At 38.2% G+C, this 26,903-nt stretch overlaps 1 protein-coding gene across 10 annotated transcripts in view; it reads left to right on the top strand.

Moving 5' to 3' along the window:
- The window catches only part of MAPK8 (mitogen-activated protein kinase 8), a 102,314-nt gene extending 88,540 nt beyond the window's left edge, over positions 1-13,774 (top strand). For 9 of the 10 annotated variants that reach the window (XM_059169666.1, XM_059169658.1, XM_059169657.1 and 6 more), the window contains 5 exons: positions 526-708; positions 1,011-1,135; positions 1,643-1,706; positions 5,050-5,127; positions 9,177-13,774. In XM_059169666.1, the coding sequence (XP_059025649.1) occupies positions 526-708; positions 1,011-1,135; positions 1,643-1,706; positions 5,050-5,127; positions 9,177-9,322 (596 nt within the window). In that variant the 3' untranslated portion in view covers positions 9,323-13,774. Of the gene's footprint in view, positions 1-525; positions 709-1,010; positions 1,136-1,642; positions 1,707-5,049; positions 5,128-9,171 lie in introns of all 10 variants that reach the window. The other variant, XM_059169667.1, reaches the window with a different exon arrangement.
- Positions 13,775-26,903: the final 13,129 nt, after the last annotated feature.

Raw genomic sequence — 26,903 nt, 5'->3', positions numbered from 1 at the left:
TAAGCTAAACAAAGAATGGTAAAAGAAAATGCCACTTTTGTTAAAGCCATCATTTTTATTGCTACTGGTTATTTTCTGTTAGTGCAAAAAACAAAAAAAGTAGGACCGATTATAATTTCTTATCCTCCAGGAAATGCATTTACATTTTCTGATAAGCTGGAAAAAAAGATAGATTTGGTATTCTAGAATTGTGTACAGTTTAAATTTAGAGTCCTGTGGGTAGTAATTATCTTTATTCCTTGAGTCACTTATCATTTGTATTTAGAATTTGTGGGTTTAAGCTTCTCTTTTAATGGAAATCAGTATTAGTAGTTATACACATACAGTAAGGTTAACAAAGCTTATTTATTGATCCTTTCTATCTACAGTCATTGCCTTTTACAAAGTGGCTATAAGATAGATTTATAACTGCCACATTCTTTCTTAGGATTTTTTAAATTGCCATTTTCTTGTTATTTTAATATAGCTATGGCTAATGTGTTGAACATTAGATACAGAATATTTTTCTTAGCTACTTGATATTAGATATTGATCAGTGGAATAAAGTTATTGAACAGCTTGGAACACCATGCCCTGAATTCATGAAGAAACTACAGCCAACAGTAAGGACTTATGTTGAAAACAGACCTAAATATGCTGGATATAGCTTTGAGAAACTCTTCCCCGATGTACTTTTCCCAGCTGACTCAGAACACAACAAACTTAAAGGTACTTTTTATAAATATGTATATTTAGTCCCATTTGAGGTGTGTGTGTGTATGTGTGTGTGTGTATTTATATTCTTACGGGATATAACCCAGTGCTCTCTCTGGGTGGGGGAACAAAGTGGATGGTTTTAGTTCATTTTTTCTGTTATTTTATTTTATTTTTTTTGATCATATGCACGATTTTATAGTAAAATCTATTCTTTTTAAAACATACACTTTTTGATAAATGATAGTTTCAAGTTTCTAAAATTTATTTAAAAACTTTTATGAAATACATGTACATTAACATCATTATTTTTACAGCCAGTCAGGCAAGGGATTTGTTATCCAAAATGCTGGTAATTGATGCATCTAAAAGGATTTCTGTAGATGAAGCTCTCCAGCACCCATATATCAATGTCTGGTATGATCCTTCTGAAGCAGAAGCTGTAAGTTCTTTTCTTAATGTTTGAAGAATATATTGAATTAAAGATAGGTTTGGAGGACACTTTTTAATTTTAAAACTATACATAAATGGTTGTGGTGTTTTTCTGATTTTGCATGAATAGCATCTTAAGTTAATGAGCATATCCAAGCACCCCCCACACAAAATAAAGTTAGATCCCACTGTTTCTTATCTTTTTGCTTTAGTACGTGATGTGCTAGAATGTTGAGCACTTTGGGAAAACTTTTGTGTCCAAAGCATTACACAATTCTGTGATATAAATGTGACAATTTCAAAAACTAGAAGAAAAGGAAAAGTTAAACATCTTTTTTCCTGCCATGAAATGTCATCCAAAACTAGTCTCCGTGTAAGAAGATTGTTGATGATTGGTCAGTGTTGGTCTAATGATGTATTTTTTAAAGTCTCTCTCTGGCTAATAATTCAAATAATTATAAAGAATTTATATACTCCCAATAAACTAACTCAGTTATCGTTGCCTTGTGTTTTTCAGCCACCACCAAAGATACCTGACAAGCAGTTAGATGAAAGGGAACATACAATAGAAGAATGGAAAGGTAACATTCACCAGATTCTCAGAGATGAAACTGGAAGAGCTTATGGATCTTTATGTTGATTTATTCATGTTAAGGAAATTAAAAATACTTTCTATTATTCATAACTGATATTTGGTTAAAAGATTATTAACATTTTTACAGAAGTAGAAAGTAAGTCTCCTCTGTCCCTGACTTAATCTGCATCTCTCAGGTTTCCCACCACAGCACATTTGATGCTTTCTAGAATATTTACATTCTTCCATAGTATACAGATATACAAACTTGTGTTTGGTTTCTCCCTCTTTTCCTCTCCCACCCTGTGTTAATCACAAATGGCTGTATACTGTGCACACTTACTTTGTTGATATAATCATTTATCTTTGAGATTGTTCCATCTTGCCCCGCATATCTGGCTCATTTGGTCTAATAGCTGGTTAGTATTCTGTTGATGGCTGTGTCATAATTTCTGTATTCACTCCCTCTTGAAGAGCTTTAAGTTCTGTCCTGTCTATTGTTGTTACAGACAACTCTGCAGTCTTCTTGTGCACATGTAATAAATAACATGTCTGTAAGAAAAATCCTACAAGGAGATTTGCTAAACCAGGATTTTTTTCAAGTATTTCCAGATTACTCTCCAAAGAAATTATAGCAGTTTATATTTCTGTCAGCATTGTGTAGGAATGTCTGTTTTACCCCCACTCTCACCAACAGAATCAGTTAATTTTTAATCTTTGTGGATCTAATATAGTAGTTCTACTTTGAGAATGTGGGTAAACATTAATATTGCACTGTTATAGAAATGTTAAAATATTTCTTTCTTTAGAAGATTCACTGGATCATTGAGGCAGACAATTACTTGATCATTGAGACAGGCAATTTTAGATCCTGTTTACTTCCTTTTGATTTGTTGTCATTTAGTAATTTGACCACTTTTAGCTACGTGACTTTGGACAGGTCGCTTGATCCTTTCTTTACCTGATCTTAAAATGGAGACATGTTATTAAGAGCTTAAGTAGCTAAATAGTTGGAAAGGCTAAAGGTCGTGGGGAGGTATAAACCTGAACAAGTGTTCCATCTGTGAATCTGTTTGGGAAGAAGGATTTTGATTCTTTTTTCTTAGGAATAACCAAGATTAGTTTTCTCTGAGTTAACTTTTGGGAAACATAAAGTTAGACTCTATAGACCTCACCAGAATGATAGAATTGAGTAGAACCTAGTACATCTGTATATGTAATAAGTAATGTACAAGGATATAATTGTGGACCAAAGTATGTATTAAAATATCTTACCTGATATTTTTATGCATCATTATATTTGCAATTGACGTTTATGTGTTTCTTGTAATCTTAATAGGCCACCAATCGTAAAACACATAATTATACCTCTAAGAGAAAACACTGGCATTTGCACTGCATCATTGATTATAAAATTAACTCCATTTCATAGCTATTAAACTAGAAAAAGTGCATCTTAAAATTAGTGAAGCATAGTATAGTTGACCCATCAACACAGGGGTTGGGGTGCTGACTCACACACAGTTGAAAATTCACATACAACTTTTGACTACCCCAAAACAACTGCTAATCTGCTGTTTTCGGAAAGCTTTACTAATAACATAGTTGATTAACACATATTTTTTACATTATTTATATTATATACTGCATTCTTACAATAAAGTAAGCTAGGGAAAAAAATTAAGAAAGTCAGAAGACAAAATGCATTTACAGTACTGTATGTATATTCATTGAAAAAAAATCCACATATCAGTGGACCCATGCATTTCAAACCTGTGTTGCTCAGCAGTCAGCTGTATTTTTGTTTGTGTGTAAAGATGTATCTGATTTTTTATTACTCTAAACATGTTTACCTTTATTTTCTATCTTTTTCTCCTAGTCCAAGTGAAGTTCAATTCCCCACAAACTGCCTTTTGTTTAAGATCTGCTTAAGAGTTTTAGCATTATAACAAAAAGGAAAGCCCATTGCCAGAACCATTAACTTGTGCTTTGCCTAGTTAGTACTCCTGATTAGCTTTGGTTCCTATGCCCTAATACCTTTTCACAAACAGGTGTTGTTTTCTCTTTAAAAAAAAAAAAAAAAAATCCTCCTATTTTTTTTTTAAGATTTTATTTATTTATTTGACAGATATCACAAGTAGGCAGAGAGAGAGGAGGAAGCAGACTCCCCGCCGAGCAGAGAGCCCGATGTGGGACTCGATCCCACGACCCTGGGATCATGACCTGAGCTGAAGGCAGAGGCTTTAACCCACTGAGCCACCCAGGCGCCCTAAAAATCCTCCTATTTGAAATATTTATCATTCCTTTTTGTTTCTTTCAAGAAAAGCATCTTCCATTCTTTCCTTATTTTTCTCCTTCTAAGACCAAAAAGATTACCATAGCAATTAAACTTAGCTGTCTTTAGCTCTTTTTCATATCTATATGTCCACTTATTTTACTTTATAATTAGATTCTTTATCAGTTTAATTTAAGAAATTAAATGCCTTCAAGTTCTTTGAACATGTTCTGCTTGTACATTTTTCTTAGAAGAGGGTTCATTGCTCTTAAGTACTTCTCACAGGATTCCATGACCCAAAGATGAATAATGGTGATGTAACATCCACTAGAAGGTTCTTCTGAAGTATACATTCAGACTCCCAAGGTGCATCATACTTGACATAGAAGAACACAGGGCAGGAGGCACATATAGCCTCAGGACAGCATCTGCTATCTCTTCAGTTGGAGTAGTAAGAAGTACAGAAGTCTAGTTTTAAAAAAAACAATAGATTTCCATGGAGAAATCTTCTTGACTGTGATAGCATGTCATGCTTCAAATCAAAAGGATTTGGAGGATAGCTACCTGCTTTTTTAAAAAATAAAAATGTATTTATATTCCATTCTGATCGAATAAACTTCCATACATGCTCACATTTAAATCTTTTAACAGATATCTGGATAAGCACCTAATGTACTATGCCACAGCTCAGGAAATAGATGTGAATAAGAAAAACATGATTCAAGGCCTCACAGAATTGAGCATTTGTAGTATGATGTGTAGGATGATATGGTATAGTACAAAATGCTGGTGGAGTAAAAAAAAGATAAGGCTTCTAACCCCAGTGCTATCCTTAATCCAACTTCAGAAACATTAGTTATAGCAGAGATTTTGTTTCTTTTAGTATAGTTCACAGTTCTGGATCAAGGAATTATTACTAATACCTTTGAATCTTATACTGACACTTAAGGGACTCTTTGCCATTGAAAGAACACTGTTATAGTTAATGTGTGTAAAAATGTTTTACTTAAAACATAAGTATCTGAGGTTGGCTCTCAGACTTTGAAAAGTTTGTCTTTATTCACTTCTTTTTCAGAGTTGATATACAAAGAAGTTATGGACTTGGAGGAGAGAACCAAGAATGGAGTTATAAGGGGACAGCCCTCTCCTTTAGGTTGGTTACAATATAAGCTTGGTTAAGGTTGCAGTTTACTTCTTCTGTTTTAAATTTTCAGTTGCATGAATCCTTCAGTTTTTCCCATTTCTACCACTGTTCTTGTTCAAACTTTAAGAAGTATAGGGAATACAATTTGGGTAGTTAAATCTGAAAGCACTGGTACTTAATACCAAGCACTGGTATGTTATAGCACTGGTATGTTATACCAATACATCATACTAACATATTGGTAACTGATTTCATAAAATGTACATCTTTTCTATAATACTGACATTCCACTAAAGAAGAGGAATTTAAAACCTTTTTCTATTGGCATTGTTCTCTTTAAAGAAGAATTTTTTCACAATTCAGTATACTTACCAGGATTTTAATAGTCTTTACTTTGGATGAACTGAGGTTTCATTGAAGAATCTGGTACATGTGATACTAAGTTACCATCTTTCTCATTTTGGTATTTTTGATTTGCTAAATTAAGGCAGTAACAGTAAAACTGCCATTAGAAATCATTCCATAGGGTGCCTTGGTGGCTCAGTTGGTAAAGCAACTGCCTTTGGCTCAGATCGTGATCCTGGAATCCCAGGTGGAGTACTGCTGCTTTTGGCTCCCAGCTCAGCAGGGAGTCTGCTTCTTCCTCTGACCTTCCCTCTCTGATGCTCTCTCTCTCAAATAAAATCTTGAAAAAAAAAAAATCGTTCCATATCTAAGAAGAAAATTGGTTTGCAGGAGTTAACACTTATGAAAGCATAAAGCATTGGGGGAAAAGTTAAATGGTAGGTAACTTGTATATATTAAGTGCATACTACACGACAGGCACTGGTGGTTTATGTACTTTATTTCATTCAAACCTTACCTAAGGCCTCAGGGAAAGGATTATTGTGCACATTTTACAGATGAGGAAACTAAAGTTCAGAAAAAGTAAATGAATATAAAATTACAAATATGTAAAAAAAAAAAAGCTACTACTTGAAGCCATGTTTACCAGTAACTTCAGAAGGCATGATTTTTCCAGCATCTCATATGGTCTTTGGCTGACAGCAGACCCTTGGCTACAGACATTAGGGCAGCTTTAGAAAGAGATGAAATTTGAATTGAACCTTGAAGGCCAAGTAGTATTTGACAGATAGTCTTGAATTTGAGTAAAACAATAACATTTTAATCATCCCTCTAAAACTCTTCTACATTTAAAAAAAAAAAAAGATCCTGGGGGTACAGTTTTTAACTATAGTTTCAAATGCCCATTCTGCTGTACTGTAAACATTTGTTTAAATAATTTCTGTGGCTTTTTATAACATTTTTTGTTTTATTTATGGGTTTTAAATTATTTTTTTAAATCTTTGATCAGGATTGAGTTTTCCAAATTATAATATAGATTCTATTGAAAATATAAATTAATTTTGACAGCTTTTACCTATAATATAGTTGTAACAAAAGCTATTTATAAATGCTTTAATAGCAAAATTAATTGGCATTGTATTGATGTATAGTAGTAGCATAAGTAAATTATTCATGTTGGAGATTCAAGTGGGTTTTGAAAAGTCCATTATTTGGAGACTTTTATACTTCAGAATCCTATCCCAATGAGTGGTATATCTGAAGTGTTGAATGTTTGAATAAACTTAATTTCATGAGATAGAGCAGTTGTATCTGTTCTTAATTTATTTAAAGAAATTGGTTCTTGACACTGGATTGTGGTTATAAAATAAGTGGAAAGGACAGGACTATAGGTTTCTAGACATTTTCTGTATTCTCAGTTATAGGGTGCAGAGAAAACTGTTAGTGAATCAAGCTGTAATAAAAATATTCAGTTGATTATATGTAAAAACAGAAGAAAGTGTTTGACAAATTAGAATATCAAAGAATCACAATGCCATTTCAACTTGATTTTTAAAAATGAACAGTGCCTGGGTGGCTCAGTGGTTAAACATCTGCCTGCTCAAGTCAGGATCCCAGGGTCCTGCCTGCATTGGGCTCCCTGCTCATCAGGAAGCCTACTTCTCCCTCTCCCACTCCCCCAGCTTTTGATCCCTGTCTTGCTCTCTCTCTCTCTGTCAAATAAATAAAATCTTTAAAAATCAAATACATAAATAAAATGAAATATATTATTTTTCCCACTTTACTGTTTTTATTTTGGTTTGGATAATACTGCAGTGAGTTTGCTTGCCTTTGAGGGTGTAGAGACTTACTTGAGAGGGAAATGACCCAGCTACCTGAAACTAACCATTTTTCCTATTATTGCCATTCAAATATTTGAGAATTTACTTGATGGCTTTAAAGTTCGGGGAAAAAAACCAAGTACTTTTCTTTTCATAGATAATTTGGTTTTCAGATAAAAATTAACCACTTAATGCATTTAGAAGTTAGTTTTTGGGGTACCTAGCTGGCTCACTTTGGTAGGGCATGCGTCTTTTGATCTCAGGGTTGTAAATTTAAGCCCCACATTGGGGATAGAGATTACTTTAAAAATAATTTTAAAAATAAAATAAATAAAAGTTAATTTTTATCAAATTAAGAAGTTTGAATAAAATTTGGATTAAGAATAGAGGCATGAAAATATATTTGGTGGAACCTTTTTACCATTTGAATATTTCACTACCAGTCTTAGAAGCTAGTCATTGTATTGTGAACTCTTCAGTCAGAACAGGCACATTCTGTAGTGTCCTATGGATGGAATTTGAAGTAGAGGGTCACGCCTGAAGTATACTCAGTGTGCTTTTTAGTTCATTTGACCTTGTGTCACTTGCTCTGTCCCTAATGTTTCCATTTTCTGTTTCCCAGCACCCTCCCCAGCATCCTAAAGATTTGCATATTCCCAAGCCCCTGGCTATTTCCTTGTTTCATTTGAAGACAAGCTCTCAGAGGATAAAGTATTCTGTTGTTCGTCATTAAAATAGTAGTATAATTTCAAACACTGAAATGCTGGGTTCTGGAGCAGTAGATTTCCACTGGCTTTGTTTTTAGCATCTTTGAGTGCCTCAAATGCAGCCCTAGAAATTCTTACTTCTCAATTTGGAAACCATTGCTTTTATTCCATAAACATGTTCTAAAGAACTACAGTATAACTTTCATTATTTAATAAACTCAAATTTGCGCTGACCCTTATTTAGTGATCCCATACTTGAGAAGTACTTACCAAAAAAAAAAAAAAGGTACTCACTTAGAACATAAATCGCTTTTAACATATTTCCCCCGCCCCACATTCCCTCCTGTTCCTAACCCAGCCCCCTTGAAAGGACTTCTCTATTGGTTATATATTCCTGTTCCTTTTTTTTTTTTTTTTTCTAATTCAGGAGATGCTTGTTAGCTATACTTTCAGTAAAGGAAACCATCTTCTCCTACTTTATCTGTTTAAAAAATCCATATTTGCTCTTGTCAAGTACGTATTGGAGTAAAAGTAACAAGACTTGAGTTTACCTAAGGCATTTCAGTGATCCTGCCAAGTCATGTAACCTCACAGAAAACAGGACAATTAAACTAAGGGGCCGTTTCTTTTAAAATGATTTTAGCCTTTGTCTTGGCTTTTGCTTTAAAACAAGATGACTAGGGGGCACCTGTGTGATTCAGTAGGATTAGTGTCTTGACTTTGACTTCAGCCTGGGATTTGAAGTCAGGGTCCTGGGATGGAGCCCCAAGTTGGGCTCCCTGCTCAGCAGGGAGTCTACTTGTTCCACTCCCTCTGGCCCTTCTCCCTCTCATGCTCTCTCTCACTCTCTCTCTCAAATAAATAAAATCTTAAAAAAAAAAAAAAAAAAGTACCAGAATACTGTTTGAAGTTTACAGTGAGAAGATAACATAAGTCATTTTTATTAAGGCAGTAGTTTTTAACTTTCTGGGTCATGTATCTCTTTGAGATCTCTCTGACAAAATGCAGTACAGACACTTTTGCATGTATTACCAGTATTATTCACGCACAACCTGATGAGCCTTTTCAAAGCCAAGAGAAAAAAAGGTATTGACCACTGACCATGAGAGGTAGCCAGTACAGTATAGGTAGTTCAGTGTACAACTCTGTCTGCAACTGATTTGCTGTTTTGTTTCTCATAGCACAGGTGCAGCAGTGATCAATGGCTCTCAGCATCCATCGTCATCATCGTCTGTCAATGATGTGTCTTCAATGTCAACAGATCCGACTTTGGCCTCAGATACAGACAGCAGTCTAGAAGCATCAGCTGGACCTCTGGGCTGCTGTAGATGACTACTTGGGCCTTTGGGGGGTGGGGGGATGGGGAGTCATTTAGTCATTGATAGAACTACTTTGAAAACAATTCAGTGGTCTTATTTTTGAGTGATTTTTCAAAAATGTAGAATTCATTTTGTAGTAAAGTAGTTTATTTTTTTTAATTTCAAGTGATGTAATTTAAAACTTAAGTTGTGTTTTAAAACAGCAACAAAACTGTATTGTATTTTGCTGTAATTAACTGTATAATGTAAACCTAATTATTTTATGGTTTAAAATTTTTGCATATTTGCTTTATCTTATGCTGCTGATTTTTTTTTTTTTTACTGAATTTGTAAAATTTTGTTTATCAAAACAACTATTATGTGGTGACTTGCCTATATCATGAATTATTTAAGATTTTTATAGTTTTTTTTTATTAGAATTTTATTTCAGATGTTTTGTTCATGATGCTATCCTTCAGGGTTATGTGCTTATCAATGAAATAACCCCAGAGGAGTGAGGGAAAATAACCTGTAGCCAGTTGTATTCAGGAATAACTACTGTAAATGATGAACGCATTAAAAAACCTCCAATATTTGCTACTTGCCAATCCTAATTACAACAATTGGTAGGTACCCTACATTGTTTTTTGGCAAAGGCCCCATCATCTAAATGGCAGTATAACTCAGAGCATGTCTTCGAAGATGCTGGGCGTCTACTACCACCGTCTTATTCCCGAACCGCACACAACAAAAGTAAAGTTCAAAGAATATGGTATTTTCTGCAAATCTGTGGCATGCTCAAAGCTTATGATCACATAAAGTTAAGAGGATACTTCATGAATAATACATTTCAATGCAAATAAACAGATGGTTCACTTCTACTAGCTATGAGCCTGTTTTTGTATACACTGAGTTAATCTCAGGCTGTAGGTCCCAGCAGTGGTCTTGAGTCTGGTCTTTCCCTTTCCTGCAGCCTCAGGCCCTCAGACCTTGGACCTTTCTGGTTTCCTTTCACAGTGTCAGTCAGTTGAGCACCAGTTCTCAAGGTGTTTTCTGGCCATTTGATTCTACCTGTAGCATAATCATATTTATACTAACTGTTGGGAGGTTCCAAAGCCTACTTCAATTCTGGAGGTGATGTATCAAATGAGCAATATACCTACCGTTCATCTGAAAATAGTAGCACACAGCCATATATAGGATATCATTTTCTAAGGACTGTTTCTTCACATTGAGCAGAGCAGGCATAAGTGGTGGTTATTTAGTCTGAGTCTTTGTTTTTTTATACCTGATTTTCAATAAAACATGCAATGTGGATGTTGAGTAGTGTAAGAATGGCGCTGCTCCTGACAAGTGTATGTGAACTGTTTACATTTTATACCTGCAGAATTCTTTCTCCACAACTGAATTTTTCTTAAGGAAATGTCACTGAAGTTTCATAATCTCTGAAATACAAGTTCTCTGTATTGCCCCCAGGCACCTTTTGTTATTTTTTAAACAAGAAGGATTTCACATAATGAACTGGGAAATGGATACTTAAGTAAGTGTCAAGGTTCTAGGCAGAAAGCCCGTGGGAATTCATGACCAATAGGAGCCAGAACTGGCGCATCTCAATATGCAGTGTCTGAAAGTTCGCTTGGCATGTTGTTCGTATATGTAGTGCAAGATTCCTTTTGAGTTAGGTATTTTAGGTTATTGTTAATGTGCAATATTTAGGATTAAAATACATTAGCCTTTTTCTATGCTTTGAAATAACAGGTTTCTTTTTGACGGTTTCAAGTCATGATTTCTAGCTTCTTGAAGATGTCAGCCTTTTTATCAATCCCTTTTCTATTCATACAACATGGTGCATTAATTTTATTAAGCAAATTAGAATTTTGAGACTATAACACCTCTTGAAGTATAGAAACAGAATTGGATTTACGATTTTTAGCAGAAATTTGAGCATGAGTGTGTACTTAGTTTGTATTTGGCAGTTAATCAGCTTTATTTTCCCTAGGATAGATTATTTCACTGTTGCACTTTAACAATTGACATGCTTTCAGAAGTTTCCCATATTTTCTGTTTGATAGTAGTAAGCCATCTCTGTTGTTAGAGAACTTGATTAAGAAAGGAAAACCAGGTGTTCTTCTTGTATCATTTGTTGTAAATGCCAGCTCCTCCTTGCCAACCAGCATGTTTCAGTTGATTCAGAGAAAAGGAATTCTTAATGTAGAATTAATTCTTAATGTAAACTAAAATACTTAACAAATTCTATCCTGAAAAGAAAGTCTGTTAAGTGTTGCGTGCCCTAGGTTTTTAAAATGCAATATCTAAATGCAACTTTCCCTTGTTTCTTAAATCTGTTAAGCTAAAGATGTACTGGTTCTTTTTATTTCACAAGCTTTTTTGAACCTTTAAAATATCTTAAACATTTGTGTGTGATTTTTTTTTTTAAGAGAAATTACAAGTAAGATTTCTGTCAAGCAGTACTTATGTAAAGCCACCTTGCTTCTCTTATAACTTTGGTTTTTCAACATTATATGTTATACCCAGATCTTACGGTCAGAAAATTATTTTGACTAAGATTTATTATACAACTTTATATTATTTTATTATTCAGCTTTGGAGGAAAGAGACACTAATTCTTTCTACACAGTTCTTCCTGGTTACTACTCTGTTACTAATGTATACTGACCATTTGTAAAATGATTGTTTTGTTGGGATTGCTTAATTATAATATACATAAATAGAGCATCTCAACTCTTTTCATACTGTTTGCTGAACAGTTCTCATTTTGTCACACACCCTTGGCTGTTGATCGTTCCTGGTATGCACTCTTCCAGGTTGGTTCAAGGCACAGTGCTTTACACCAGACTTCTAAGAGAAATGCCAGCCTTTCAAATGAGGGGGCTACCACACAGCCCCCTTCATAGTACAGAGAAGCTTGATGGTATGCAAAGCAGCAAACTTTCCTGTAAGCCCTTTCATTATTCTCTTCCATGTTAATCCTGCTGTTTTGTCTAAAAAGATGAGGCTGAAGAGGACATCAGTGTCTGATAGATCAGCAGTGGGCAAGTAAAACTGTTTTTGGGGTTACAGATAAGACTTGATTTATACTGTGGGCCAGTATGTGCTATACATATGAAGACATACCTGCTCAGTGTTGCCTAGGCACAAGCCTGCACAACATTTTGAGGTAAAGACATAGTCTATTTTCAAAAATACTGTTGTAGTTTGTTTGTGAGTGTTCTTTAGTCACACATTAGCTGTAGTGTGAATGCATGAAGCCCCATGACCCCAGTAAACTTCTCTTCTCAGTAGAAAAACCAAACACCACTGTTCTGTCATTAGCAGCCCTCTGAAATGTTGCCTCCATATCCTTTACATGTTAGTGTACATTGTATTTCTATGATCTCTCTTGGGTTTTTCCTGAATCAGAGGAAACTGTTTTTTCCTTAATAGCAAGAAAGATGAAGAGGTAAAGGGCATTGAAGCAGAAATGTATAGTTTGGGGTACGATTAGAAAACTCACAAGGAAAACAAAAGTCCTAATTAATTTCAAACTAACTGCTCTTAGTTAAGTGCTCCTAAGGAGAGTCTTGTAAGAGTAGCAATTTCTGGTCATTTCTAGTTTAGATTCTCTTCGTTCCTGAAACTTCTGAGAAATATTACCTGTGGATTAGTTTTGCACAATGTTCTATTCTCACAATAACTTACAAATTAAACTAGGTTTTTATTGAACTACCTCACACTAATTTTCTATGCTTTCCCAAGTAAGCTATTGCCCTTATTGTAAGCTCTTTACTGAGTGTGAATTATAAATGTGTGTTAAATACTTTATAGCCAATGTCGACACAATACCAATAAGTGTGTAAAATATATACCTTGCATCATCAATAAGAGAGACTCACATAGAAAATCTTTCACTGTATATCTTGGAAAATTGTGTTAGATGTGTTCGTTGGACATTATTATTGTCTGTTTTTATAAGTAGAAACCTGCTCGTGATACCAGTCCATTCTTTACATTTTACAAAAGGAATAAATCTTAGTAAATTTTACGAAGAAATAAATTACTTTTGTAGGCCCGATATTTGGTATATTTTTGAGAAGCTCTTAATCTTTTAGCTGAATGATGAAGTTAAACTGAACTAGCTGTCTACCTGGACTGTGACATCTATTTTCTCATTACAGTTTATCCTGTTCAACGGGTTTTAAAACCTGGAAACCTACATAAGATAATTGACATTTGCTTTTCTCCCTCTAGGATACCATTCCTTCCTCATTCCTGTTCCTTCCCTGTCTTCCATTCCCTCTCCTTCTCCTCTAGACAAAACAAAATGGGGCACTTTGTAGGGAATGCTGAGATAATTATTGTGGTTTTTAATCATTCATGCCCTAGTCATTAAACATGCACCACTGGAATGTAAACATTGTTACCTAGTATGTTAATTGGTTATAATATTTTAAATAAAAAAGAAAAAAGTGGTATGAAAAATATGAAATTAAGAGTTTTTTCATTGAAAACAAAATTCTGGGTAATTTCAAGATTTCCTGTGGATTGGGATTAAGAGGTAGTAGTACTAAGGCTCCTTAGATTTGGGGATTTATATAGAGTGGAAGAGCCTAAAATATCTCCCTGGTTTTCTGGTTTGTCTGGTCTTGGTTTTCTTTGTGTTTAAAATCTCCAGAGAAACTTTACCTAAAAGGAATTTTGTTCAGTGCCCTTAACCTACTAGTTCTTGGTAACCATGTGGGAGAACAGTCATCATGGCCACTCGGTCAAAATAAGTTTAAAGAGGGTCTATTTCAAAATAAACTGGGATTTCAGCTTTGAGTGTGTTTTCACCTTAGCCAAGCGTATATTCTCTTTGTGCTGGCCGCACTGCTCTGTGAGTATCAAGATCACTCATTATATACATCTAGGATGTCTCTACAGGACTACACCCCTTTATCTTGCTCCGCATGCTCCAGAAAACCATCTTATACATGCTGTCCCCACCCTCACATGCACTCAGACTCTCCTGCTCTGAGGAACGGAGAGGACCGGAGGTAGGTCTTTACCTGATCACTGCTTCTCCATCAGCTGATGTGGTTGCCAGCTTCGTGCGTGCACTCACTCTGTTTTATCACAGTCATTGGAGAGGCCTCCAGGGAGAGACGGTGGCAAAAATAGACATCAAAATGTTGCGGCAATATCCACCCAGTTGTAATACCCTAGTGATGCTAAATTAGATGGGAGTAGTTCATCCTTTCCAGGCTAGGTACTCCATTTATTTTAGTATTGTATCTTCAAAGGTCCATTGACTTCATGTAAATAATCTATTTGATTATTAGCGTTTAAAAATTTTTTTAGCTTTACCATTAATGAACCAGGATGTCTTTGAACTCTGAAATTAAAGCACTTCAGATATGCTTTGTTAATGTTAGAATTCTAACATTTAATTTTGTCAGTTGATGAATGCATCAGTGTCTAAGTTCCTCTGTTGGAAGCTGGGTTACGGTAATGAAAGATAGAAAAATGGATGACAGTTTGGTCAGCCTGATTGAAATAGTGTTGTGTGGAGGAACAAGAACCATGCTGAAGGAACACCGGGAGAGATTGGTCAGAGGAAAGGAGGGTTTTACAGAGGAGGCATTTTTTGAGCCTGGGTATATGGAAGAGTATTCCCAAGTTAAGAGAAAAACAGGAGGTTTAAAAGTGGGTTCGTGGGCAAGGAATGTGGAATGGCCAGCATGAATGAAGAGAATAAAGTCAGAAGTTGGGGATCAGAATTGAAACATTTGGAGAAATTGTCTTCATTTTAAAGGCAGTAGGAAATTGTAGTTTGTGAGAGAGAGTAATGTGACCAGACCTTTGTTTTAGGAGGGACATGTGTCGTGGGAACAAGCTGGTTAGACTGGAGGTCTGGTGACTGGGAGGCCAAAGATGCTCAGCTGAGGGAGCTGAGGTCCTTTTTGCACAATGAGAATAGAAGAAAGAGGACTCAGGTTGCCATTAGCTAGGTGAAATGGCAAAGATTAGCATTTGGGGCTGAGCTCTAAGGATTTGGCAGCACACAAGATGTGCAGGGAAAGTAACATCCAATAGTGTATTTTCTAGTTTGCACATCATAGTTTGAAGAGGCCATGATGGAACACACATCAGCTTGCCACTTAAATGTTTCAGAGTGGGGAAAAAAGGAATATCTCCCTTATTGAATATCTCTCCAGTTTCTTCCATTGTGTGGTCTGTGTCATCTGCTTGTATGGCTCATAAACCATTTCCGTTAGTGTTATTTTGTGGATAGAAGGAAAAAGGGAATTCCTGTCGGGTATAACATATGTAAGGCTTAGGGTTACCTGGATAGGTGGGGGCATAGATCTGATTGCTAAACGTTGAGTGGTGAAGCAGCAGTAAAGAGGACTCTTGTAAAGTTGGCAAGAAATAGAATCATGACACGTGTTGAGAAAAATAGACTGAGGAGCCAGAACAGATCAAAAAGGAGGAGCTAAAAGCACATGTGTCTTGAAGAGACAGGGTCCCAGGGACCCCCAGAGAGGGTGAGACCTACTGAATCCTGTGACTCCAGGTTAGCCTGAGCTCCAGATGGAGAGTTTGGGCCATCTTGGACAAGTCTCAGTTTTGTTGAGCCTGGTGCTGCTTTGTTTGTCACGTGAGGATGGGTGATGGTCTCACAGGGCTACTATAATGATGACTTTGTGTACTTTTATAAACAAATAATTAGTGTAGGAGTGCCTGGATGGCTTAGTGGGTTAAGCCTCTGCCTTCAGCTCAGGTCATGATTCCAGGGTCCTGGGATCAAGCCCACATCGGGCTCTCTGCTCATCAGGGAGCCTGCTTCCCCCCTCTGTTTCTGCCTGCATCTCTGCCCACTTGTGATCTCTCTCTGTCAAATAAAATCTTTAAAAAAAAATAATTAGTGTAAGCAAGTGCAATTGCTGACTATAATCTTGGAAAGGAATAGAAATGGTTTAATGTAAAATAAGTAGATCTTTTTTAAAAATGGTTTAATGTAGAGAAATGTTGAAGAGCAAAGGAGAACTTTTGTACACTCTTGACCTTCAAGTCCTTTTTCCATCCCATGTAGTCCCAGTCTTTGTGTGGTTGGTAAGAATAATTCCTGAGAGAAATGCTTCAAAATCGATAGGGTTTTTTTGTTGTGTTTTGCTTTTTGTTTTTAGAATTAGAACAGTTAAGCATTTTGTTTTGGTTCTGTCTCATGTACCATTCCTGCTGTTCACCCCATTCCAGCGGAGCCTCCTCTGTGGCATATATCGTATATCCTCTGTGCACAAGCTTTTGCTTACTCCTGTATTTGCCTATTTTAAATCATTACTGCTTAAGAATTAGCTCAGATAATTCTCTGATGAACCTTCCCTGCCATGACATTTTCTTTCACATACCCAGTGCATGCTTGTTAACTCATTGATTCATTTGTTCACTCATTCCCCAACTTTTTTCCACAGGATGTAAGACAGCAATATATTGTGGGCCTTTTAATGTTCTGTGTGGGCACCCTCTGTGCTTCTCTTCAAGATGCTTCACTCTGGAAGTCCTTGGATGGAAGAACCTGTCTTGACTTCTATCTAGAATGCCTTCGAGGTAGGTGTTCAATAAATGTGGGGCTGGGTAAGCCAATGACTAGGACCTATTGTCATCTATGCTATTTTTGTCCTCTGAAATGCAATATTCATGGCCCTCAAAATGGGTCATGAGGAAACTATATACAGCACTCTGAAATTACTGTAGTAATGTGAGCATGGGCTCTAATGCCAGATACTAAAGTAGAATTCTGACTTCACTAGTTGCCTTACCTATAGCAAATTCCCTAAACTCTCTGAGGCTCTTGTTTTCTCAGAAGAGGTTAGAGGGAAAAGGTGACTCTCATACAGAATTAGACGATGAAGGAGATGGTTTTCTTACAAGTGCGCAAGATGATTCTGGTATGCTTCCCTGCTCTGTCCGTTATCACCTGCCTTAGAAACCTAAATAGAAGGCTCCTGGGTGGCTCAGTGGATTAAGGCCTCTGCCTTCTGCTCAGGTCATGATCCCAGGATCCTGGGATTGAGCCCCTCATCGGGCTCTCTGCTCAGCGGGGAGCCTGCTTCCCTCTCTCTGCCTGCCTCTCTGCCTACTTGTGATCTCTGTCAAATAAAATCTTTAAAAAAAGAAAAAGAAAAAAAAAAAGAAAAGAAACCTAAATAAATATCCAACTTTCCACCAAGAGCAATCACAGATGAGGTACAGGGAACATCAAGAAAGAGGCATGCCCAAATGACAGAGAATAAAGAAGCTGAGCAAAAGAGGGACAAACAGCTACTGGACCACGAGGGGAGAATTCGAGAGATAAGTGACACCATAAGACGAAACAACATTAGAATAATTGGGATTCCAGAAGAAGAAGAAAGAGAGAGGGGAGCAGAAGGTATACTGGAGAGAATTATTGGGGAGAATTTCCCCAATATGGCAAAGGGAATGAGCATCAAAATTCAGGAGGTTCAGAGAATGCCCCTCAAAATCAATACGAATAGGCCCACACCCCATCACCTAATAGTAAAATTTACAAGTCTCAGTGACAAAGAGAAAATCCTGAAAGCAGCCCGGGAAAAGAAGTCTGTAACATACAATGGTAAAAATATTAGATTGGCAGCTGACTTATCCACAGAGACCTGGCAGGCCAGAAAGAGCTGGCATGATATTTTCAGAGCACTAAACGAGAAAAACATGCAGCCAAGAATACTATATCCAGCTAGGCTAATATTGAAAATAGAAGGAGAGATTAAAAGCTTCCAGGACAAACAAAAACTGAAAGAATTTGCAAACACCAAACCAGCTCTACAGGAAATCTTGAAAGGGGTCCTCTAAGCAAAGAGAGAGCCTATAAGTGGTAGATCAGAAAGGAACAGAGACCATATACAGTAACAGTCACCTTACAGGCAATACAATGGCCCTAAATTCATATCTCTCAATAGTTACCCTGAATGTTAATGGGCTAAATGCCCCTGTCAAAAGACACAGGGTATCAGAATGGATAAAAAAACAAAACCCATCTATATGTTGCCTCCAAGAAACTCATTTTAAGCCCGAAGACACCTCCAGATTTAAAGTGAGGGGGTGGAAAAGAATTTACCATGCTAATGGACATCAGAAGAAAGCAGGAGTGGCAATCCTTATATCAGATCAATTAGATTTTAAGCCAAAGACTATAATAAGAGATGAGGAAGGACACTATATCATACTCAAAGGGTCTGTCCAACAAGAAGATTTAACAATTTTAAATATCTATGCCCCCAACGTGGGAGCAGCCAACTATATACACCAATTAATAACAAAATCAAAGAAACACATCAACAATAATACAATAATAGCAGGGGACTTTAACACTCCCCTCACTGAAATGGACAGATCATCCAAGCAAAAGATCAGCAAGGAAATAAAGGCCTTAAACGACACACTGGACCAGATGGACATCACAGATATATTCAGAACATTTCATCCCAAAGCAACAGAATACACATTCTTCTCTAGTGCACATGGAACATTCTCCAGAATAGATCACATCCTCGGTCCTAAATCATGACTCAACCGGTATCAAAAGATTGGGATCATTCCCTGCATATTTTCAGACCACAATGCTCTAAAGCTAGAACTCAACCACAAAAGGAAGTTTGAAAAGAACCCAAATACATGGAGACTAAACAGCATCCTTCTAAAGAATGAATGGGTCAACTGGGAAATTAAAGAAGAATTGAAAAAAAATCATGGAAACAAATGATAATGAAAATACAACAGTTCAAAATCTGTGGGACACAACAAAGGCAGTCCTGAGAGGAAAATATATAGCGGTACAAGCCTTTCTCAAGAAACAAGAAAGGTCTCAGGTACACAACCTAACCCTACACCTAAAGGAGCTGGAGAAAGAACAAGAAAGAAACCCTAAGCCCAGCAGGAGAAGAGAAATCATAAAGATCAGAGCAGAAATCAATGAAATAGAAACCAAAAAAACAATAGAACAAATCAACAAAAGTAGGAGCTGGTTCTTTGAAAGAATTAATAAAATTGATAAACCCCAGGCCCGACTTATCAAAAAGAAAAGAGAAAGGACCCAAATAAATAAAATCATGAATGAAAGAGGAGAGATCACAACTAACATCAAAGAAATACAAACTATTATAAGAACATACTATGAGCAACTCTACGGCAATAAATTTGACAATCTGGAAGAAATGGATGCATTCCTAGAAACATATAAACTACCACAACTGAACCAGGAAGAAATAGAAAGCCTGAACAGACCCATAACCAGTAAGGAGATTGAAACAGTCATTAAAAATCTCCAAACAAACAAAAGCCCAGGGCCAGACGGCTTCCCGGGGGAATTCTACCAAACATTTAAAGAAGAACTAATTCCTATTCTCCTGAAACTGTTCCAAAAAATAGAAATGGAAGGAAAACTTCCAAACTCATTTTATGAGGCCAGCATCACCTTGATCCCAAAACCAGACAAGGATCCCACCAAAAAAGAGAGCTATAGACCAATATCCTTGATGAACACAGATGCGAAAATACTCAACAAAATACTAGCCAATAGGATTCAACAGTACATTAAAAAGATTATTCACCACGACCAAGTGGGATTTATTCCAGGGCTGCAAGGTTGGTTCAACATCCGCAAATCAGTCAATGTGATACAACACATCAATAAAAGAAAGAACAAGAACCATATGATACTCTCAATAGATGCTGAAAAAGCATTTGACAAAGTACAGCATCCCTTCCTGATCAAAACTCTTCAAAGTATAGGGATAGAGGGCACATACCTCAATATCATCAAAGCCATCTATGAAAAACCCACCGCAAATATCATTCTCAATGGAGAAAAACTGAAAGCTTTTCCGCTAAGGTCAGGAACACGGCAGGGATGTCCATTATCACCACTGCTATTCAACATAGTACTAGAGGTCCTAGCCTCAGCAATCAGACAACAAAAGGAAATTAAAGGCATCCAAATCGGCAAAGAAGAAGTCAAATTATCACTCTTCACAGATGATATGATACTATATGTGGAAAACCCAAAAGACTCCACTCCAAAACTGCTAGAACTTATACAGGAATTCAGTAAAGTGTCAGGATATAAAATCAATGCACAGAAATCAGTTGCATTTCTCTACACCAACAGCAAGACAGAAGAAAGAGAAATTAAGGAGTCAATCCCATTTACAATTGCACCCAAAACCATAAAATACCTAGGAATAAACCTAACCAAAGAGACACAGAATCTATACTCAGAAAACTATAAAGTACTCATGAAAGAAATTGAGGAAGACACAAAGAAATGGAAAAATGTTCCATGCTCCTGGATTGGAAGAATAGATATTGTGAAAATGTCTATGCTACCTAAAGCAATCTACACATTTAATGCAATTCCTATCAAAGTACCATCCATCTTTTTCAAAGAAATGGAACAAATAATTCTAAAATTTAAATGGAACCAGAAAAGACCTCGAATAGCCAAAGGGATATTGAAAAAGAAAGCCAATGTTGGTGGCATCACGATTCCGGACTTCAAGCTCTATTACAAAACTGTCATCATCAAGACAGCATGGTACTGGCACAAAAACAGACACATAGATCAATGGAACAGAATAGAGAGCCCAGAAATAGACCCTCAACTCTATGGTCAACTAATGTTCGAAAAAGCAGGAAAGAATGTCCAATGGAAAAAAGACAGCCTCTTCAATAAATGGTGCTGGGAAAATTGGACAGCCACATGCAGAAAAATGAAACTGGACCATATCCTTACACCACACACAAAAATAGACTCAAAATGGATGAAGGACCTCAATGTGCGAAAGGAATCCATCAAAATCCTTGAGGAGAACACAGGCAGCAACCTCTTCGACCTCAGCCGCAGCAACATCTTCCTAGGAACAACGCCAAAGGCAAGGGAAGCAAGGGCAAAAATGAACTATTGGGATTTCATCAAGATCAAAAGCTTTTGCACAACAAAGGAAACAGTTAACAAAATCAAAAGACAACTGACAGAATGGGAGAAGATATTTGCAAACGACATATCAGATAAAGGACTAGTGTCCAGAATCTATAAAGAACTTAGCAAACTCAACACCCAAAGAACAAATAATCCAATCAAGAAATGGGCAGAGGACATGAACAGACATTTCTGCAAAGAAGACATCCAGATGGCCAACAGACACATGAAAAAGTGCTCCATATCACTCGGCATCAGGGAAATACAAATCAAAACCACAATGAGATATCACCTCACACCAGTCAGAATGGCTAAAATCAACAAGTCAGGAAATGACAGATGCTGGCGAGGATGCGGAGAAAGGGGAACCCTCCTACACTGTTGGTGGGAATGCAAGCTGGTGCAGCCACTCTGGAAAACAGCATGGAGGTTCCTCAAAATGTTGAAAATAGAACTGCCCTATGACCCAGCAATTGCACTATTGGGTATTTACCCTAAAGATACAAACGTAGTGATCCAAAGGGGCACGTGCACCCGAATGTTTATAGCAGCAATGTCCACAATAGCCAAACTATGGAAAGAACCTAGATGTCCATCAACAGATGAATGGATCAAGAAGGTGTGGTATATATACACAATGGAATACTATGCAGCCATCAAAAGAAATGAAATCTTGCCATTTGCGACAACATGGATGGAACTAGAGCGTATCATGCTTAGCGAAATAAGTCAAGCAGAGAAAGACAACTATCATATGATCTCCCTGATATGAGGAAGTGGTGATGCAACATGGGGGCTTAAGTGGGTAGGAGAAGAATAAATGAAACAAGATGGGATTGGGAGGGAGACAAACCATAAGTGACTCTTAATCTCACAAAACAAACTGAGGGTTGCTGGGGGTTGGGGGTTTGGGAGAAGGGGGTGGGATTATGGACATTGGGGAGGGTATGTGCTTTGGTGAGTGCTGTGAAGTGTGTATACCTGGTGATTCACAGACCTGTACCCCTGGGGATAAAAATATATGTTTATAAAAAATAAAAAAATTTATTAAAAGCCTTAAAAAAAAAAGAAAGAGGCATGCCAAGCCCCAAGTGGCTACTATGAAAGAAGGGAACTGCGAAGCCATCAGGAGACTGCTAAGGGAAGACAGAGATGTGGAAGTGGAGGAGGGGCAGATGGTGCAGCCAAAGTAATGATCAGGCACCCTTCCTAAAACCCTTCAAAGACTCAATACCTACTACCAAATCTAGGGTGTCCTGTGTTGACTTAGTAACAAGATTCACTGAGTGCTTACTCTATACCAGGCGCTAAGTGCTTTGTATGAGCTCACAGAGTTTTTACAACTTTATTTGGTAAAAAACTGTTCTCCCCTCTTGTGATCAAATGGAGGCACAGAGATGCTGAGTAACTTGCTCAGGGCTATTCCACCAGCTTGTGGTGAGGCCAGGACCTGAATCTGGGCAGTCTGGCTCCAATCTTCAGTTTGGAACCACTCTGCTCTACAGGCGTTACAAAGTGAAGACTAAGAAGTTAAGTGAATAATGGCTTTTGTGTTCAAGTAAGTTATGGGGCTGCTACTCTAGAGGTGAGCATGTTCATCATTTTTCAGGACTTCTTAAAAATTTTAGTATGCGCTTGTATACACCTGTCTGCAACCATGTTCGTGTCCTTTGTCTTCCTAGTTCTTGTCTCGGAAGCCAATCCTTCCACTTTCTTGCATCTTTTTTCAGACTTCTCTCCTCATTATCACCCTCATTTGTTCATCATCATATTTCCCTCTCTACTGAATCATTCTTAGCCGCATCTATAGTAATTCCCATCTATAAAAGACTCTTTCTCACTCCCTTTCACTCTGTTACCCTATTTTTCTGCTCCTGTTTACTTCAGGACTAATACAAAGATTAATCTGGACACTGTGTCTTCCCTTCACCCTTCATTCCGTCTTCAGACCATTCCTGTCTAGTTGCTGGCCTGTCACTCTACTACATTTGGCCTGGACCACTCTTCCTGGGCTAGCTTCCCTGCAGCTACTCCCTGTCACCTCCACCAAATTTATCCACTACCCACCAGTGGCCAAAAGAACTTTGTTGGAATACAAGCCAATTCATGTCCGTTGATTCAAAGTCTTTGATTGCTTTTCTGTGTCCCTTAAAATAACTCTACCCCAGGGGCGCCTGGGTGGCTCAGTGGGTTGGGCCTCTGCCTTTGGCTCGGGTCGTGATCTCAGGGCCCTGGGATGGAGCCCCGCATCGGGTTCTCTGCTCAGCGGGGAGCCTGCTTCCCCCTCCCTCTTTCTGCCTGTCTCTGCCTACTTGTGATCTCTGTCAAATAAATAAATAAATATTTTTTAAAAATAATAACTCTACTTTGGGTGACAAGGCCGTACAAAGTCTGGCCTTGTCTGGCTCCTGCCTCTTCTGTCACCCACCATGTCAACAGTGGTGCCAGCACTCGTGCAATCTTCTACAACTCTTTTTCTTCTGCGTACACCTGTCTAGTTGCATGGTGGCCCTGTCTGTCATTCACTCTGTTCAAATTCACCTCCTCAGAGAGGACTTCCAGGCTAATTTATCTAAAATATGCCACTGGGATCACCTTTTTCAGAGCAGTTATCAAAATCTGAATGTATCTTATGTACTTCTATTAAACACAATTCAACTGAGTAAATTTAGATCTTAATGGCTTTATTCAATGATTCATAAAAATTGGGCAGTATCCAACCTAAAAGAGAGGATCTCTGAAAAACTTTGACAGACAGAGGGAGCAGGAAATTACACTACACAAAAATGCAGGTTGGTTATTGCGAGGTTGCTTTCTTGCAGGGGATCGTTGAGGTCTGTCCAGTAGATGACCTAACTAGTACTGACCAGATTACTGATGGACTGATTTAAGATTCCATTTCTGGAAAAGCCCAAACTATAAGTCCTGGTTCCATGATCATGTGGCTGAGTATAAGTGACTCCATTTGGGACCTGTTGTCTTCTTTTAATACTTCTTGATGGCCTGTCTTACCCCACTAGAATGTAAGCTCTATGAAAGCCATGACCTAGGTCTTGTTCCCTATCCCCACAATAATGAAAAGCCTTTTGGATTTCTGTAGTGGATATAAATGCAGCGGGGAAATCCTCTCCTAAAGCATGAAGGCTGAGAGGCTATCCCACCCTATGTGACCAGATCCTTGCCTCCTCTAGCCCTGCATCCTCCCCTGCTCCTCTCCTTTCTGTCTCTGTCTGTCTCTCACACTCACCCCTTTTGCTCTGGGTACACACATCAGCATACAGAACAGTGGAGGTGTCCCATCTGTCAGGAGTACTCCCTGCCCTCTGCCCTCTGTCTTAGAGGCACTACTTTTGCATCCTGTGCACAGACCTCCTTAAAACATGATAGGGGTGAGGTAAAACTATCAAACCAGCATCTTTTCAGTTTGGATGCATAATTAAGAAGACAGTCTCTTAATTAAGATTCCCTGGGATGGGACTTGTGTATGATTGTGGTCCAGGTCCTTAACCTCTCTGTGCTTCCAAAGCACTCAGCTCTAAAGTACAGAAAACAACACCATCTAATCACATGGGAGATGCTTAGGCCTATGGGTGCAGCCACAACTCTCTGAGGTTATCCTCATTGTAGACAAGAGGGAACAGAGACCCACAGAGCTTAACTTCCCCAAGGTCTTTCAGCTGCGCAGAACCAGCCCAAGCCCTTTGCTCTATGCAGAAAGCTTTCTGTAGCTGTATCTCTCCTTTCTCACCAACCACCACACGGTTTGGGCACCTCATAGGTCCACCTGTCACAGGGCTTGGTGGAGCATGGAAGTAGTAGCCATGGGCTTGGTAGGAAGGGTATGATTTCTGGCAAAGGTAGGGGCTCTTGGCGGAGACAAGGGTATAAGAGGCAGCAGCGTTGTCTTATCTACCTAGCTGTGGGCTCATGTAAATGAGGAACCGTCCCTTTGTGACAGAACCAGAGGATATTGGGAGAAATCTCCAGAGGGCTGGGGCCCTGCATCAAATGTAGGGGAATCTATGAAACATGTTGTTATTACTCCATTTACTGCCCACAGGCCTGGGAACATGGATACATGGACTTCATTCCGAGGCCCTTTTATAGTGTGGCATGTACAGCGGTCATGACTGGTCCGTTATTCAACAGCCAAGTAAAACAAGGAGTCTTTCCCTCCCCGCCCCCACACAAACCCTAAAAACTGTACTCTTTTTTAATGGACATTTTTCAGTCTTAAGCCAATTCCTCTTTTTTAGTATGAGACTTATCATTTCCAGTTTTTCCTTTAAAATCAAAGACAAATTTTAAAGCACTTTTGAAGTAATCTAAGAGCAGAATCCTCCATTTTTGCCAATTTTCTGCTATTGCATGGTTGATGTATCCGCAATTTAACAGTTTTTTAGCAACTTGCCCTTGCTCTTTCTAAAGCATTCCAAAAAATCAAGGGTCTTCCAAACATTAATTTCCTGTGTTTTCACATTCATAATTCATCGGTTTACTTAATTTGAAATGTCATTACACTAATAGGTACAACTTGAATCCGCAGTTTGGGAATAGGTTGTTGAAATGCACCTCAATTGGGGAAAACCTAAGTGGATTAGAGACAGGGTACTAGGCCAAAGCCCATTGGCTCTGGTACTGAGTGCGCTTTATAGGAAAAAGTCCTTATGTTTTACAGATAGAATGGAAAGTGCTGATTAAACGGAAACTGGAGGACAGAATTTTTACTGAATATTGCTGACTGATTTTCAGAGAAAAATTGCACTTGCAGATCCTAGTTTTGCCAGCAGGTGGCAGATGTGGTTCAGGAGCTGGTTTTGGCCAGGCCTTGGCTGGAAGCTGAGCCTCTGCTACTATGAATGAAAAGCTTTCCTTTTCATCTTGTGAAACCCTTTTTGTCTTTCCTGCTCCTTTGATAGCATGGTGGCATCTTCTTGCTGAGTTAAAGTTGGCAGAATTCCAGGACTGCAGTAAGAGAACCTAGGACCATAAGAATACACTGGTGTTCCCACCTATCTTCTCCTAGTCAAAGTTTCTCCTCTGAGCATGGGACCAGTTCCTATCTTGTTGAAGAATCGGCCGCTTCAATTTCTTTTCTCTTTCTCCTTGAATAGAGGGGAGAGCAATATTTTGCTTCCTGGGGAAGCTGGTCACCCAGATCATCTGCTATAGATTGCCTGAGAGTAGATCTGGGTGTTGGTCTCCACTGACCCCCTCCCTCACAATTCCCCGAGAGAACTCTTGACTGCTGATGCCGCTGGTGGCCTTGGCAGGCATCTGGCTTCCTGGTTGGTAAGACCATGGGTGGTCCAGCAGACGGCCATGGTCAGCCTGTCTCACCACTGTGGGAGTTAGCAGCCAGCTTGGGCCTGTGGGCTTGTACCTCATGGTAGGAAGCCAGCTCTTCTTGGGAGCACCGAGACACTGGCATTTAAACCTCAGTGTGGTAGTTGGATGGGTGGTTGGTCCTGAGGGACTTTTCCAGAGATAGTGATTAGAAATTGGGGCACTTTGGTGCTCAGGATAGCAAGGGGTGGTATGTAAGGACACTGAGCAGGAGCAAGCGAAATGATACCAGTGCTCTCCTCTCAGAGGCAACTTCTTTGTTGCTCCTTAAGTCCCATCCCTAAGAGCTCTGACC

The sequence above is a fragment of the Mustela lutreola genome, chromosome 4, assembly GCF_030435805.1.
Source record: "Mustela lutreola isolate mMusLut2 chromosome 4, mMusLut2.pri, whole genome shotgun sequence".
Classification (NCBI taxonomy): Eukaryota; Metazoa; Chordata; class Mammalia; order Carnivora; family Mustelidae; genus Mustela; species Mustela lutreola.
The sequence above is the reverse complement of the archived record's forward strand: the minus strand, read 5'-3'. Positions and strand labels throughout refer to the sequence as shown.